Source organism: Podarcis muralis, chromosome 13 (assembly GCF_964188315.1).
Source record: "Podarcis muralis chromosome 13, rPodMur119.hap1.1, whole genome shotgun sequence".
In the NCBI taxonomy this organism is placed as follows: domain Eukaryota; kingdom Metazoa; phylum Chordata; class Lepidosauria; order Squamata; family Lacertidae; genus Podarcis; species Podarcis muralis.
The window spans coordinates 7,502,414-7,518,896 of record NC_135667.1 but is presented as its reverse complement, the minus strand read 5'-3'; the positions used below and the strand labels follow the sequence as shown (position 1 = coordinate 7,518,896).

The 16,483-nt window shown below is 44.9% G+C and overlaps 1 protein-coding gene across 1 annotated transcript in view; it reads left to right on the top strand.

The window, feature by feature from the left end:
- The window catches only part of LOC114582622 (uncharacterized), a 35,556-nt gene extending 29,152 nt beyond the window's left edge, over positions 1-6,404 (top strand). Inside the window, exons 2-3 of the mRNA XM_077916917.1 lie at positions 4,695-4,913; positions 5,967-6,404. Coding sequence (XP_077773043.1) covers positions 4,695-4,913; positions 5,967-6,301 — 554 coding nt within the window. The 3' untranslated portion in view covers positions 6,302-6,404. The remainder of the gene's footprint in view (positions 1-4,694; positions 4,914-5,966) is intronic.
- Positions 6,405-16,483: the final 10,079 nt, after the last annotated feature.

Here is a 16,483-nt window from a genome sequence, read left to right as displayed (position 1 = left end):
CCAAGACAACAATGCCCATTTACACCACAAAGAACTCATAACCCACCTACTTTCAGCAGCCAGAAACACCATAACCAGACACTGGAGAGACCTGTCAGGAGTAAGCATGGACCAATGGTACCAAATAGTATGGGAAACAGCCTTACTAGAAAAATTAACCAATAAACTGAAACTGACATGGGGACAAACAGAAGAAGACGCCTTTATCCCGGTATGACTCCATTTTATCACATACACAGCCCAACAAGACAATGACAATAAGCCACCAACAGCATAAAAATCAGTATGGCTAACCTGATCCAAAACACCCACCCACCCCACTCACACACCAAAACAAAGATCACCACAGCCAATCACAAACAAGCAACCACACCATAGGCCAACCCCAATCTCTCTCACCACCAAAGAAACACAAATGAACAGCAGAGAACCGGCACGAGTAATGCTGATATGAAACCCTACATACATACCCTACATACATTAAGCAAAATAGAAACATCGCCACCCAATTACATAATCCCAATTACCATATATATTACCAAAGTCTCCCAGGATGCTATATAAGCAGGCCTGGTGGCCCACATGCCATTCACACTGAATCCTAAAATGTGGGCCAAGATCGTCTTACCATTTGTGGGACTCCTTTGCGGGGCCAGCCTGCCACTGACTTCTTCCCAGGCTGATACAGGTGAGCTTGCTTCTCTTTCCTTCCTCTGTGCAGCCTTCTCATGCATCTACCTGAAATCTGGGCATCTGGAACCACCCTTAGAAACAGAGCAATAACAACCCTTGAATTCTCTTCCTCCAACTTTTCTGCTTATTTGCCAGCAGTAAACGGGATAGTCATTCCAAAGGGACGGATCCCATGGTTCCAAAACAAATACCCTTTTATTAACATTTGTAAGTGCCTGTTTCTGTGTGCTGAGATCTTTGTAGGTTTGGGGGACAGCAGAGACATTCTTCTGATAGGGGCAAAGAAGGCAGGGGTCTCACAAACTATGTAGCTGAGATTATTTAGCTGAGATTCCTGCATTACAGGGGGAGGTTCTATCAGGGAGGTTCTATCTATACAGGGAGCGCAGCTATCATCAAGCCTTGACTGAAGAACAATACAGTCCTATCTGGGATGGTCTTCCTCTTCCACCGAGCGTGCAGCTTCGGGAGGGACGCACATGAAACAGGGGGACACCTGCCTAGCCAGCCAGGTCACTCAGATCACCCCTGGCGATCAATGGGGTGACAGATGTCTCAGTCGGATCACCCTCACATCCGTCTTGAGATGTCTCCTGGGGCTCCCCAGTTCAATCATGTATGAGACAATGTGTGCAGAACTAGGTATACACACGGTGGAATATTGAGTGTGGGCTAGCACTATAAAATGCTGGTTGCATTTCCATTTTGTTGCCAACCTTTGAGTCTACTCTCTGACCTACTTACGGACTCTGATGAATCCAGAAGTTCCAACTCTTACATAGGAATATCAGATCTATTGGTATTCAAATCAGATCTTGAAACCCTTGTATAATTCGAGAGAGCAATATTTATTGCAATAGTCAAAACAGATTAAGGTACATTGGGGGGAAACAACATCAAGTCAGCTGTACATACAGTGGTGCCCCGCAAGACGAAATTAATTCGTTCCGCAAGTTTTGTCGTCTAGCGAATTTTTCGTCTTGCGAATCACGATATCCCATAGGAATGCATTGAAAATCAATTAATGCGTTCCTATGGTCAAAAAAAGTCCAAACAAAGCCAAATTTGGTACAACAACAGTTTATTAACTGCTCTTTAAAGTCACACATACTGTAAAGAGCAGTTCAAAAATTGAAGGGAAAATAAATTAACTTTCTAAACATGACAGAAAAACATTTAAAAATCAACAAAGTGTACAGTACATTTTCTAAGACTCTGGGGGACCACTCGAAGAAGGCTCCTCTTCCACTCTTTGCTTCTTGCTCAAGAACCTGTCCATAGTCTGCTGCTTCATCCGCCTTTTCAGCACCTCCCTGAAAGACGACATGACCCTCGTATCAAAAGTGTTCGCAAGGTCACATGTCAGGTCCTTGTCAGGGTGGTGCCACTGTGCAAAAGCCTGCACATCTTTCCACTTCTGGCAAATGTCCCTCAGTTCTTTGGAGGACACAACCTCCAGGAACTCCGCTGCAAAGTCTTCAGCCGCAGGAACATCAGAACTGGCAGCCTCTCCATGCCTGACCACGCTGTGGATGCCAGATCTTGTCTTGAACCGGTCAAACCAACCTCTGCTTGCCTTGAAGACTTCTGGCTCGCCTGAGGTTCCTGGCTGTTCCCGGATGAGGTCAGCGTGCAAGGCCTTGGCCTTCTCACAAATGACGGCCTCAGGCACTGTGTCCCCTGCACGCTGCTTCTCTTCTATCCAGATGAGCAGCAACTTCTCGACCTCCTCCAGAACAGCTGGGCGGTTCTTCACGATCCTGGTGACTCCCTTGGCTGCATCAGTCACCAGGATCTTCTCCCTCATCTTCAGGATGGTCCCGATGGTTGATGGATTCCTCCCGTACTCCCTGGCGATGTCCGTCACACGCATTCCGCCGTCGTGCTTCCGGATGATCTCCTTCTTCATTTCCAGCGTCACCTTCTCCTTCTTCCTCTCGCCGGCCACCGCAGCAGCAGTCTTCTTGGGTCCCATGGAAGCACAGCTCTTAACTTCGTAAACTCAGAAAAAGAAAAAAAAATCAGCGATGTGCTTCAAATCCAAAAAATTCAAAAGCACCCAGCCACCCACCACACAGAAATTAAAACCCAGAACCAAGTCCTTGAATCCCAAACACCCCAACCCAAAATCCAAAATCCAAAAACCCCCAAAAAAGTTTTAAAAATTTAACTTACCAAATGGATGCAAGAGAAGTTCTGGAAAAGCTTCAACAATCAATCACCGAAGTCTTCAGAAACCTCAAATGGCTGCAAAATAAGTTTTGGAAAAGCTTCAAAAATCACCAATGTCTTCAAAAACCTCAACTGTTCCCACAGACACCCACCCACCCACCACACAGAAATTGCAAACCCCTCCCCAACTGCTCCCCCAGCCCCTCCCCAACTGCAGCAAACCCCTCCCCAACTGTTCCCTCACCCAGACAAAAAAAAATTCAAAAAATAACAACATGGCTCAATGGTCCCAGATTCCTGCAGAAACCTCTCCAACTGTTCTCCCAGCCAGCCAGCACTCAGAAATTCAAACTCAGAAAGAAAAAAATTGAAAAAAACAACCTGGCCCAATGGTCACAGAAAATCATAAAAATTCCAAAAAAAGCCCCACAAGCTCCCAGATTCCTGCAGAAACCTCTCCAACTGTTCCCCCAGCCAGCCAGCACTCAGAAATTCAAACTCAGAAAAAAAAATTGAAAAAAATACAACCTGGCCCAATGGTCACAGAAAATCATAAAAATTCCCAAAAAAAGCCCCACAAACTCCCAGATTATCGCAAACCCCCCCACAACACCAAGTCCTTGAATCCCAAACACCCCATCCCAAAATCCAAAACCCCCCAAAAAAGTTTTAGAAGTTTAACTTACCAAATGGATGCAAGAGAAGTTCTGGAAAAGTTTTGGAAAAGCTTCAAAAGTGAGCAAAGTCTGAGAAAAGGCTACCAAACCACGTGCTAACAGTTGCTCCTCGAAGTCAAGTCGCAACTGCAGCTGTTCAAGCTAAGCACCCTTTGTTTTAACGGTTTTTAGACAAAGGAAACAAAGTCGCGAGACGTTTTCGTCTTGCGAAGCAAGCCCATAGGGAAATTCGTCTTGCGAGGCAACTCGAAAACGGAAAAACCTTTCGTCTAGCGAGTTTTTTGTCTTGCGAGGCATTCGTCTTGTGAGGTACCACTGTATAATTTGCTCTCCCAAGATAACAGGGTCACATATCTCAAAAATAATAATTTCTATACAACTCAGGACCTTTATCGTAGCCCGACTGAATGTTTTTCCTTCAGCTTTTGTCAAGGGCAGATTTGTAAACATCCCCAGAAATGATAGACATTGTGGATGTTCTTTGAATGTGCCAGACACTGTAGAACATATCCTTTTCTACTGTCCATTTTACAAGCTGCTACGCAAACGCATGCTGCCCCCCTTTTTGGGGTAGTCTAACATCACGGCGCAATGAAAATTTCCGATTAACCCGGAATTAACTGCAAGGGGGGCTGAGGTTTTGTTAATAGTATCTCTTCGAGTGCTAAATGGCACTATTTAGCAGGAAGGAATCCCAATGAAATTCCTCATCATTATATATTTTACATGGCTGTTTATTTGTATATATGTTAAATGTTTTAGAATGTCCTATATTTGTAATGCCTAGAAAAGTTTTGATGAAGTAAGTAAGTAAGCATTACATGGGGCTGGACTAGATGAGCACTGGGGTCCCTTCCAATTCTAGAATTCTACGAGTCCACGAAAAGAGAATATGCATGGGAAAGAGGGTCAGAGAGAAGGAAAATCACAGGAGTGTAGGTAAGAACAGATGGCAGACAAAAGCAAGACTGGAAGGACTGAGATGAAAAGTAGAGGTTTCTAAGCTGCTTAAATCTTAAATAGTGCACTAAGCAACATAAAAACTGTAAAGCAATATCAGAAGAACCATAAAAACAGTAATATAAAGTCATTAAAAAACCAGGAATTTCATCTGTCTGTCTGTCTGTCTGTCTATCTATTTTGTTCCCTTAGGTGCAATATTGGTGTGCACTATCTCTGGCTTTGTCCCCATGGACATGACGATCACGTGGGAGGAAGGTGGCCAATCAGATAACACCTCCGGCATCATAAGTGCAAGCACTGGTAACACAGCACACTTCAGCCTTAAACCACTAGGCGATTCGGAGGGTAACCTCTTCGTCTGTCGAGTATCCCACCCTGAGTCCCAAACAAAAGTCAATGAACCTGAAGGTAAAAACTCTCGACACAGTTGGGACTTAGTTTTCCGTTGAAAAGCACGGTTTGGGAGCTGGATGATTGTTTCCAGGAGCAACTGTGCAGAGATGGTATCATTGGATATGCGACGTTTTTAGCTATCCTTGGTTTTCAAACCCAGCCTATACACCAATACCTTCTCTGGGAAGGCTGGGGTGCTTTTTGTGCTGGGCGCTTTCTTTATATACCGTATTTTTCGCTCTATAGGACGCACTTTTTCCCCTTCAAAAATGAAGGGGAAATGTGTGTGCGTCCTATGGAGCGAAGACGCCATAGCCCTGCGACCCTCTCCCGGCTGGAGAGGTGACGCGCGCCTATGGCAGGAGCCTCTCTGCTGCGCCTTTCCGCTGCTCCCTGACCTGCTCTTTGGGGCTGGTGGTGGGCTTCCCCCCGCCAGCCCCAAAGAGCAGGTCGAAAGGAACCTGAAGCCTGGAGAGCGAGAGGGGTCGGTGCGAACCGACCCCTCTCGCTCTCCAGGCTTCCAAGGTAGCCACCTGAACGCACCTTAAACACACCTTGTTTTAGAGCGGGAAAACAAGAGGGGTAAAAATTCTCCCACTCTCTGTGCAGCGCCTCCTGCCGCTTCACTGAAGGGGCACTGGGCAGAAAGCGGAAGAATTTTTTTCCCTTGTTCTCCCCCCTCTAAAACAAGGTGCGTCCTATTGTCCGGTGTGTCCTATGGTGCGAAAAATACGGTATGTTGGGGGAAGGAGCTGTGTAAATATTCCTGGAATCTCCACTATCCCACCGTGTCCTCATCCAGCTCAAGGAAGCTCCATGTATGTGCCACAGATCTTCCTACTCAGGTCCACACACACAAGAACTTCAGTTAAATCCCCTTTGCTCCTTAAAGCTTTCATTAAGTATTTACAGCCTCTATCTACAGATTAAAAATGTTTGTCAGAGAATCCAGCAGAAAATAATCAGCACTAAACGGTGTCATAAATGTTGTCCATCAATTATGTCTAAAATTAATAGCTGTTGCCTCTCCCTTTCTCTCATACTTTCCCCACCCCAAAACTTTAAAAGACAAAGGGAACGGTCTCCATGAGAACCTCTATCGCGCCAACCATAAAGAAAGCAGCCTTCAGCGAGCACAGACAATCCTCACCGGCATGGTCATAGGGCTCAATGCAAGTGAAGTTTCTGTCCAGTGGGCGAAGAATGCCCTCCTTGAAGGTCACCATGTGAACCCCCGAGTCTTGAAGGGCAGCATCAAGGATTCCCTCTTGGCCCTCAGCCAGGTGGTAATCCCCTACTCTGACTGGAACAACGGCACTTCATACTCCTGTACGTTTACCCGCACAGCAGGCACCGTGGAGCCCACCCAGAGGCCTGAGGAGAAATCCCAGGGTGAAAAGTGATGCAAACCCCTTTCTCAGCATCACAACCTCAGTTTTCCCTCCTCAGCCTATCCCAGATTCAATAATATCCATGTATCCATGTTTGGCCTAAGGCTGAATAAAAGTGAGCAAACTCACAGATATCTCTTGATGTGATCACTTGATTGAGGTGGTGGGTGGGTTCTGGAAAGAAGTGGGGAATGGATTAATCTCCCTGCAAAATCGTGTTGAAGTTTGATTATTGTAGAAGCAAAGTGTGTTTAGCACATAACCATGAAGTTCACTAGAATGCTTTTGGCTAGTCACTGTCTATCCACATAACCCACCTCACCAGGTTTTTTGAGGATAAAATGGGGAGGCAGAGTACACTGTACGCATACTCTCCAACATTCCTCATTTGAAAATATGGACATTTCTCACTCTCACTCCCTCCGCCATATGACCCTCCTCAATGTCACATTTTTTATCTGTTGCCCACTCCTGCAAAACATTTCCTATCAGATGAAGGTTCAGACGCTTGCCCTGGTGGCCCAGTCCACACATGAAACACTCTGATGGTGTTTCCTGCTTGGCAGGGGGTTGGACTCGATGGCCCTTGTGGTCTCTTCCAACTCTATGAGTCTATGATTCTATGATTCATTTCAAGACCTCCCTAAATAGCTAAGTTAGGGTGTTCTTGAAGCTACCAACATGAGTTTGACCAAACTGCGGGAGGCAGTGGAAGACACACCTGTAAAATACATGGGTATGGCCCAAAACCACTAAAAGACAGCCTCAAAGTAGAATCATACCGCCCAATCTCATTAATAAACCAAGACTACAAGATACAGTGGTACCTCGCAAGACGAACGCCTCGCAAGACGGAAAACCCGCTAGACGAAAGGGTTTTCCGTTTTGGAGGCGCTTCGCAAAACGAATTTCCCTATGGGCTTGCTTCGCAAGACAACAGCCCATAGGGAAATCTCAGGGACAGCGGGGAAGCGCAGCGCGTCTTCCCCGCTGTCCTTGGACCTCCTCCGAAGCCTGGTGGCGGGGCGGGGACACCTCCTCTCGCCGCTGCCGGGCTTCGGAACGATGCCCCGATGCCAGGCGGCGGGGCGGGAACGCCTCCCCCCGCCGCCCGCCATCGGGACGATGCCCCGATCCCGGGCGGCGGGGGGCGGGAACGCCTCCTCCGCCACCCGCCATCGGGACGATGCCCCGATCCCGGGCGACGGGGGGGGGACGCCTCCGCTGCCGCCCACCATCGGGACGATGCCCCGATCCCGGGCGGTGGGGGGGGACGCCTCCGCCGCCGCCCACCATCGGGACGATGCCCCGATCCCGGGCGGCGGGGGGGGAACGCCTCCGCTGCCGCGCGCCATCGGGACGATGCCCCGATCCCGGGCGGCGGGGGGGGGGAACGCCTCCTCCGCCGCCCGCCATCGGGACGATGCCCCGATCCCGGGCGGCGGGGGGGAACACCTCCGCCGCCGCGCGCCATTGGGACGATGCCCCGATCCCGGGCGGCGGTGGGGGAACGCCTCCTCCGCCCCCCGCCATCGGGATGATGCCCCGATCCCGGGCGGCGGGGGGGAACGCCTCTGCCGCCGCCCGGCATCGGGACGATGCCCTGATGCCGGGAGGCGGGGCGGGAAGCCTGGGCGCGCTGATCTCAGCGCGCGCAGGCTTCGGCATGCTGGCACCTGTCCGCAAGCAGCGGCAGCGCTGCCGCTGCTTGCGGAGAGGTCCGCGAAGCCTGGGCCGGACCTCTTCTGAAGGCTGGCGGGGGCGAAAGTCTTTGTCCCCCCTGCCTGCCTTCCCAGGGGCTTTTAAATCGCCCCGGACAGTGGAGAAGTCCTCCGCTGTCCCGGATGATTTTAAAATGCCGCCCGTCAGCATTTTAAGATCGCCCCGGACAGCGGAGACGTCCTCCGCTGTCCCGGGGTTTTTTAAAATGCTGGGGGTGGGAAGAAAAGCCCTTGTCCCCCCCCCCCAGCCTTCAGAAGAGGTCGGGGGACAGACTGTCCCCGGACCTGGTCTGAAGGCGGTTTCCCTAAGAACGCATTAATTGATTTTCAATGCATTCCTATGGGAAACCGTGCATCGCAAGACGAAAAACTCGCAAGACGAAGAGACTTGCGGAACGAATTAATTTCGTCTTGCGAGGCACCACTGTATTCACATCAATCTTGGCCAACTGCCTAAAAATCTTCCTACACAAGTTAATAGCCCCAGACCAGACTGGCTTTGTCCCTGGCCGCAATATAACAGACCCCACTACTGAACCTGATCGAACACAGCAAGGCAACTAAACTCCCATTGACAATTATGTCCCTAGACATCCACAAAGCCTTTGATTGCTTAGAGTGGAAATACATATTAGCAGTACTAACTAACGTGAAATTTGGCCCCAACTTCCTACAAATCCTCAAACAAATATACTCCCAAACCTCAGCAAAATGCAGAACTAACAATATGGATTCTAATACTATAGCTATCCAAAGAGGCATGAAACAAGGATGCCCACTGTCTCCCTTCTTATTTATCCTGCCTCTGGAACCCTTAGCAATCCGAATCCAAGCAGCCACAGACATCAAGGGAGTGGAAATAAAAGGCAGAACCTATAAATTAGGGCTCTTTGCAGACGACCTAATGGTCACAACACCAGACCCCTTAAGCACAGCAACCTCCCTAATCAGAGAACTCAACACATTTGCAGTGGTGTCGGGCCTACAGGTAAATTTTACAAAGTCAGAAGCTATGTGCTTCAACACCCCTCCTCACACTCAAAAAGAACTCACGAAGGTCACCAAAATAAAACTTTGCCACACCAAGTTCGGGTACCTAGGGGTACAAATAACAAGAAACCTCAATAAATTGTACCTCCACAACTACAAGCCCCTGTGGCAACAAATTAACAAAGACCTAAAGAGATGGAACAACATGAATTTCACTCTCTCAGAAAAAATAGCCATGATCAAAATGATCACCCTCCCAAAACTAACCTACCTATTCCAAACCCTCCCAATCTGGATCCCCCCCAACCCAACTCTGCAGTTGGCAGAGAAAACTACACTCTTTTATCTTCTCACATAAAAAACAGAAATAGGCAAACTACCCCCAACCCCATCCCCACCAATCCCCCTGGCGTACCACCCATTATTCCACCATGCAGCACAAAACCTCCAGATAAAAACCTGGCAAACCAAAGGTTTATATCGCCTAATAGACTTTTATAAAAATAACAAACCTTTGTCAACACAAGAAATACAAGACAAACTAGAAGACACCTAAATGCCCTGGTTAGCACAACAACAACTACACGCCCTCTTAAACAACCCAGTGGTAAAATCAGCAGCAACTAGGCCCCTGACAACCTTCGAAAACCTCCTGCTAACAACAAAGGGAAACAGTAAAGGGACGGTATCCGCAATATACAAGATACTACTCCAAAATCCCACAAACCCCCTAGTCGCAATCAAAAAGCAATGGGAGAATGACATAGGCTATGAGATTAACCCCACTCAATGAACCAGAATGTGGTCTAAACCCCCCTTTAAATCCATATCAACGAAAAGTAAAGAACTCACTCTGAAACTCACCTACAGGTGGTACCTAACACCAAGAAAACTAGCGCTAATACGCCCAGGAATCTCACCAAAATGCTGGAGAGGGTGCACCTCCACAGGCACATACCTCCACATGTGGTGGGAGTGCCCCAAAATCCAACTATTCTGGACAACAGCCATACAAGAAATATGTAAAATAACTAAGCAAGTATTAGACACCACCCCAGAACTGGCCCTACTAAACATCTTCCAAGACAACAATGCCCATTTACACCACAAAGAACTCATAACCCACCTACTTTCAGCAGCCAGAAACACCATAACCAGACACTGGTGAGACCTGTCAGGAGTAAGCATGGACCAATGGTACCAAATAGTATGGGAAACAGCCTTACTAGAAAAATTAACCAATAAACTGAAACTGACACAGGGACAAACAGAAGAAGACGCCTTTATCCCGGTATGGCTCCATTTTATCACATACACAGCCCAACAAGACAATGACAATAAGCCACCAACAGCATAAAAATCAGTATGGCTAACCTGATCCAAAACACCAACCCACCCCACTCACACACCAAAACAAAGATCACCACAGCCAATCACAAACAAGCAACCACACCATAGGCCAACCCCAACCTCTCTCACCACCAAAGAAACACAAATGAACAGCAGAGAACCGGCACGAGTAATGCTGATACGAAACCCTACATACATACCCTACATACATTAAGCAAAATAGAAACATCGCCACCCAATTACATAATCCCAATTACCATATATATTACCAAAGTCTCTCACGATGCTATATAAGAAGGCCTGGTGGCCCACATGCCATTCACACTGAATCCTAAAATGTGGGCCAAGATCTTCTTACCATTTGTGGGACTCCTGTGCGGGGCCAGCCTGCCACTGACTTCTTCCCAGGCTGCTCCAGGTGAGTTTGCTTCTCTTTCCTTCCTCTGTGCAGCCTTCTCAGGCATGTACCTGAAATCTGGGCATCTGGAACCACCCTTAGAAACAGAGCAATAACAACCCTTGGATTCTCTTCCTCCAACTTTTCTGCTTATTTGCCAGCAGTAAACGGGATAGTCATTCCAAAGGGACGGATCCCATGGTTCCAAAACAAATACCCTTTTATTAACGTTTGTAAGTGCCTGTTTCTGTGTGCTGAGACCCTTGTAGGTTTAGGGGACAGCAGAGACATTCTTCTGATAGGGGCAAAGAAGGCAGGGGTCTCACAAACTATGTAGCTGAAATTATTTAGCTGAGATTCCTGCATTACAGGGGGAGGTTCTATCAGGGAGGTTCTATCTATACAGGGAGCGCAGCTATCATCAAGCCTTGACCGAAGAACAATACAGTCCTATCTGGGATGGTCTTCCTCTTCCACCGAGCGTGCAGCTTCGGGAGGGACGCACATGAAACAGGGGGACACCTGCCTAGCCAGCCAGGTCACTCAGATCACCCCTGGCGATCAATGGGGTGACAGATGTCTCAGTCGGATCACCCTCACATCCGTCTTGAGACGTCTCCTGGGGCTCCCCAGTTCAATCATGTATGAGACAATGTGTGCAGAACTAGGTATACACACGGTGGAATATTGGGTGTGGGCTAGCACTATAAAATGCTGGTTGCATTTCCATTTTGTTTTTTTTTTTATAATAAATTTTTATTAGTTTTCCATAAATAAAAAATAAACAAAACAAAAACATAGACATAAACAAACAAAAACATGACTTCCCCATACCACCCCTTTTCTGCATTCTTGTTTCAAGATTTTTCAGCAACCCTCTGATCATAACTTAAATATATTTCATGTATTTAACTTCAGTTAATTATTAATACCACTGTAGTTCTTTATCTCTTATAACTCTGAGCCCCTAATTTTCCAAATTACAACAGTTTTTAAGATAAACTTTGAATTTGTTCCAGTCTTCATCCACCGCCTCTTTCCCCCGGTCTCGAATTCTGCCAGTCATCTCTGCCAGTCCCATATAGTCGATCACCTTCGTCTGCCATTCTTCCAACGTGGGTAAATCCTGCGTCTTCCAATACTTTGCTAGAAGAATTCTTGCTGCTGTGGTGGCGTACATAAAAAATGTCCTATCCTTCTTTGGCACCATTTGGCCCACCATACCCAAGAGAAAGGCCTCTGGTTTTTTTACAAACGTTCTCTTCAGAACTTTTTTTATTTCATTATAGATCATTTCCCAGAAAGCCTTAATCTTCGGGCAGGTCCACCAAAGGTGATAGAAGGTTCCCTCCGTTTCAGTGCACTTCCAACACTTGTTATTGGGCAAATGATAGATCTTTGCTAACTTAGCAGGAGTCATGTACCACCTGTAGATCATTTTCATAATGTTTTCTTTTAAGGCATTGCATGCCGTAAATTTAACACCAGTGGTCCATAACTGCTCCCAGTCTGCAAATTCAATGTCATGCCCAATGTCCTGTGCCCATTTAATCATATTAGATTTCACCATTTCATCTTGAGTATTCCATTTCAACAGCAAGTTGTACATTCTTGACAAATTTTTAGTATTGGGTTCTAACAGTTCTGTTTCTAATTTTGACTTCTCCACCTGGAAGCCTTTCTTTCTGTCCTGTTTAAATACTTCATTTATCTGTCGATAATGTAACCAATCTCTCACCTTAAATTTCAGTTTCTCAAAACTCTGCAATTTTACATTTTCACCTTCCTGTTCTATAATTTCACAATATTTAGGCCAATTAGAACCCATATTCAATTTTTTCACCTCTTTTGCTTCCATTGGTGACAACCACCTGGGGGTTTTACTTTCAAACAGGTCTTTATACTTAATCCAAACATTATACAGAGCTTTCCTCACCATATGGTTCTTAAAACCCTTATGCAATTTTACCTTGTCATACCATATATATGCATGCCAGCCAAATCTATTGTCAAATCCTTCAAGGTCCAAAATGTCTGTATTCTCGAGGAGCAGCCAATCTTTCAACCAGCAAAACGCTGCTGATTCATAGTAGAGTCTTAAGTCCGGCAGGGCAAAACCCCCTCTATCTTTCGCATCTGTTAATGTCTTAAATTTTATTCTTGGCTTTTTGCCCTGCCAAACAAATTTCGATATGTCTTTCTGCCACCTCTTGAAACAGTCCATCTTGTCTATTATTTGTAATGTCTGAAACAGAAATAACATTCTAGGCAATACATTCATTTTGATAACAGCAATTCTGCCTAACAAGGAAAGTTTCAGCCTTGACCATATGTCTAAATCTTTCTTAACTTCTGTCCAACATTTATCATAATTGTCTTTAAAAAGATTCACATTTTTCGATGTCAAATTCACCCCCAGGTACTTCACTTTTTTTGCTATCTCCAAACCTGTTTCATTCTGGAATGTCTCTTTTTCTTCATTTGTTAGGTTTTTTTCCAATACTTTAGTTTTTTGTTTGTTCAGCTTAAATCCTGCAACTTGACCAAATATCTCGATCAGTTCTAAAACTCTTTTTGTACTAGTGATTGGCTGTTGCAAAGTCAGAACTAGGTCATCTGCAAATGCCCGTAATTTATACTCTTTCACTCCGACCTGAATTCCTTTAACCAACTGGTCCTTTCTAATCATATTTAACAAAACCTCCAGAACTAGTATGAAAAGTAGGGGGGAAATAGGACATCCCTGTCGTGTTCCTTTCTCTATGGCTATCTCTTCCGTTACCACATTGTTCACAATTAGCTTTGCCTTCTGCTCAGAGTAAATTGCACCTATACCATTTTCAAAACCTTGGCCTACCCCCATCCCTTGGAGATTCTTTTTCATAAAACTCCAACAAATATTGTCAAAGGCTTTCTCCGCGTCCACAAAAATCAGAACCGCTTTTCTGTTAATGTTCATTTCCAACAGTTCCACAATGTCTATTATGTTCCTCACATTGTCAGACATGTGTCTACCCGGGAGAAAGCCAGATTGATCCTTATGAATCTCACCTGTCAATACTTTCTTCAGTCTTTTTGCTAAAATGTCTGCAAAAATTTTGTAATCCACATTTAATAATGATATCGGGCGGTAGTTCTTAACCTGGTTCTTTTCAGTCTCGGTCTTTGGTATAAGTGAGATAAAAGCCTCTTTCCACGTTTCAGGTGCCTTTTTCCCCTCCAATATTTCATTGCAAACTTCTTTTAGTGGTTGCACTAGACCTTCTCTCAAAGCTTTATAATATCTAGCCGTCAGTCCGTCTGGTCCTGGAGACTTTCCCAGTTGTGCCTTTTGTATGGCCTCCTCTATTTCCTGTTCTGTTATTTTCTCATTCAAAATCAACTTGCCCTGTTCTGGAATTTTCGGTAGTCCATAATTTTTAAGAAATTCTTCTATTTCTTGTTCATTTACTGGCCCTTGTGTGTATAATTTCCTAAAAAAACTTTGGAAACAGTTACTTATCTCATTTGGCTTATGAACATTCTTTCCCTCTATCTCCAAACAAGTAACTGTGTTCATTTTTTGTCTCTTTTTCAATTGCCATGCAAGGAGCTTCCCACACTTGTCTGCAGACTCAAAAGTCCTTTGTCTCATTTGTTTAATTTTCCATTCTATCTCTTGATTTGTCAGTTCCATATATTGCGTCTGATAATATTTTATTTCTCTCAAAATTTCTTGAGACTTTGGTTTTGACCTCAGTTTCTTTTCTCCTTCCTTCATTTTTTCTAATATTCTTTCTTTCCTTTCATTTTGCTTTTTCCTCTTGATTGAATTCTGTTGTATCAGGAAGCCTCTCATCACGGCTTTACTTGCGTCCCAGATTGTTCTTTTTTCCACATCCGTTCTCAAATTTATCTCGAAATAATCTTTCAATGTCTTTAGGGCCTTTATACAAAATTGTTCATCTCTAAATAGGGAGTCATTCATTCTCCATCTAAAGGATCCAGTTGTTGTCATTTTCATTTCCATCTTTACGGCATTATGGTCGGAGCAGGTTTTTGGGCAGATTTCTACTTTTTTAATCTTTGTAGCCATCACACTAGATACCCAGATTTGGTCGATTCTCGTCCATGTCATTTTAGATTCCGAGAAAAAAGTTCCCTCTCTCTCGAGAGGATTCTTTGTTCTCCAAATATCAATCAAGTCCATATTTTCCGTCATCTCGAAGAAAGTCTTTGGTAATCTTCCTTCTTTAGATATTGTCTGTCTTTGTGCCTTGTCCATGTTTGTAGAAACCACTCCATTCATGTCCCCCATCATTATTATTTTGCAGTCAAGATAATCTAGTAAGGTCTCATGCAACTTCTTAAAAAATTCTGCCTTCCCATCATTTGGTGCATATACTCCAATTATCAAATATTTTTCCCCCTGGATCTGTACTTCAATTGCCAAGTATCTTCCTTCTTCATCCTTAAATTTTAACTTTGGGTCCAATTTTTCCTTTGCATAAATCACTACTCCTCTCTTTTTTACTTTATCAGAAGATATAAATTCTTGTCCCAGTCTTTTGTTCACCAACAATTTCCTGTGTGCTCTAGTTATGTGAGTTTCCTGTAGACATATCAGATCCAGTTGTTCCCTTTTCAGAATGTGGAAAACCTGTCGTTTTTTTCTGGGATGGTTCAAACCGTTGCAATTCCAGCTTAGAAGTTGCAGAGACATTTTATTTGTTAGATGTTTGATCCTCCGACTGCTCCAAGTTTTTCTTCCTCTTCAGTTGGCAGTTGTGGTAGTCCAAATGATAGATTTGCAATATCTGTTAGCCCTCCTCCTTCTGGTGTTAATCCTTGCCCTTCTTTTGCCGGGTCCACCGTACCTTTCTGTAGGTCCTCTAGGTTTCTCTCCAAAAAGTACTCTTTCTCCTGTACTGTTCTTATTCTTACTTTCTTCCCTTTGTAGTTAAAGGACAACCCCTGTGGGAATTCCCACCTGAAGGGTATGAAGTTCTTCCTCAGCAAATTGGCAAGATCTCTATAAAAGGTCCTCACTTCCAAGATGTATTTAGGGATGTCTTTAAAGATTTGAACTTGAATGTTTCCAATCACCAAAGCTTTTTGATAATGAAGGTTCAGTATCTTGTCTCTTTCCTCTTTGGTTCTAAAGGTGATCAGACAATCCCTTGACTTCTTGCTTTGCTTTCTACCAAGTCTGAAAGCAGTTGTTATCCCCACTTCATCTTCCTCCAGATCTTCTTGCCAATTTTCCAGAATTGCCTCTGTGAGAAATTCCGCCAGATTGTCCTCTTCTTTCTCTGGAACCTGTCTAAATTTCAGATTTCGTTCTTTCCGTTGTAATTCCAGTAAGGAGAGGGCCGCTTCATGCTCATTCACCTTTTTCTCAATCGGCACAAGTCTTTCCTGTGTCTCACCTGCGACAGATTTTGCACTCTCTGCAATTTTCCTTGTTTCTGAAGATTCCTGAATCAGTCTATTTATAGATTCTGTATTTGTTGCCACTGATGTGGTATTCAAATCCAATCTTGCTGTAAGTTCTGTCAATTTCTTTGAATTTTCTGCTGATTGCTTTGTTAAGGCCTCAAGGGATTGATTTATTTTAAGCAGTGCCTGTGTCATAGGTTCCATTGATGCTGCTGTCCCAGTGTCTGGTGCAGGCACTGTGTTGCCAGAGAGTGAGCCTCTTTTCTTTTGTGTTTGTTTAACTTTAGATCTGGTTCTTATCTCCTCTGCCGTGCCACT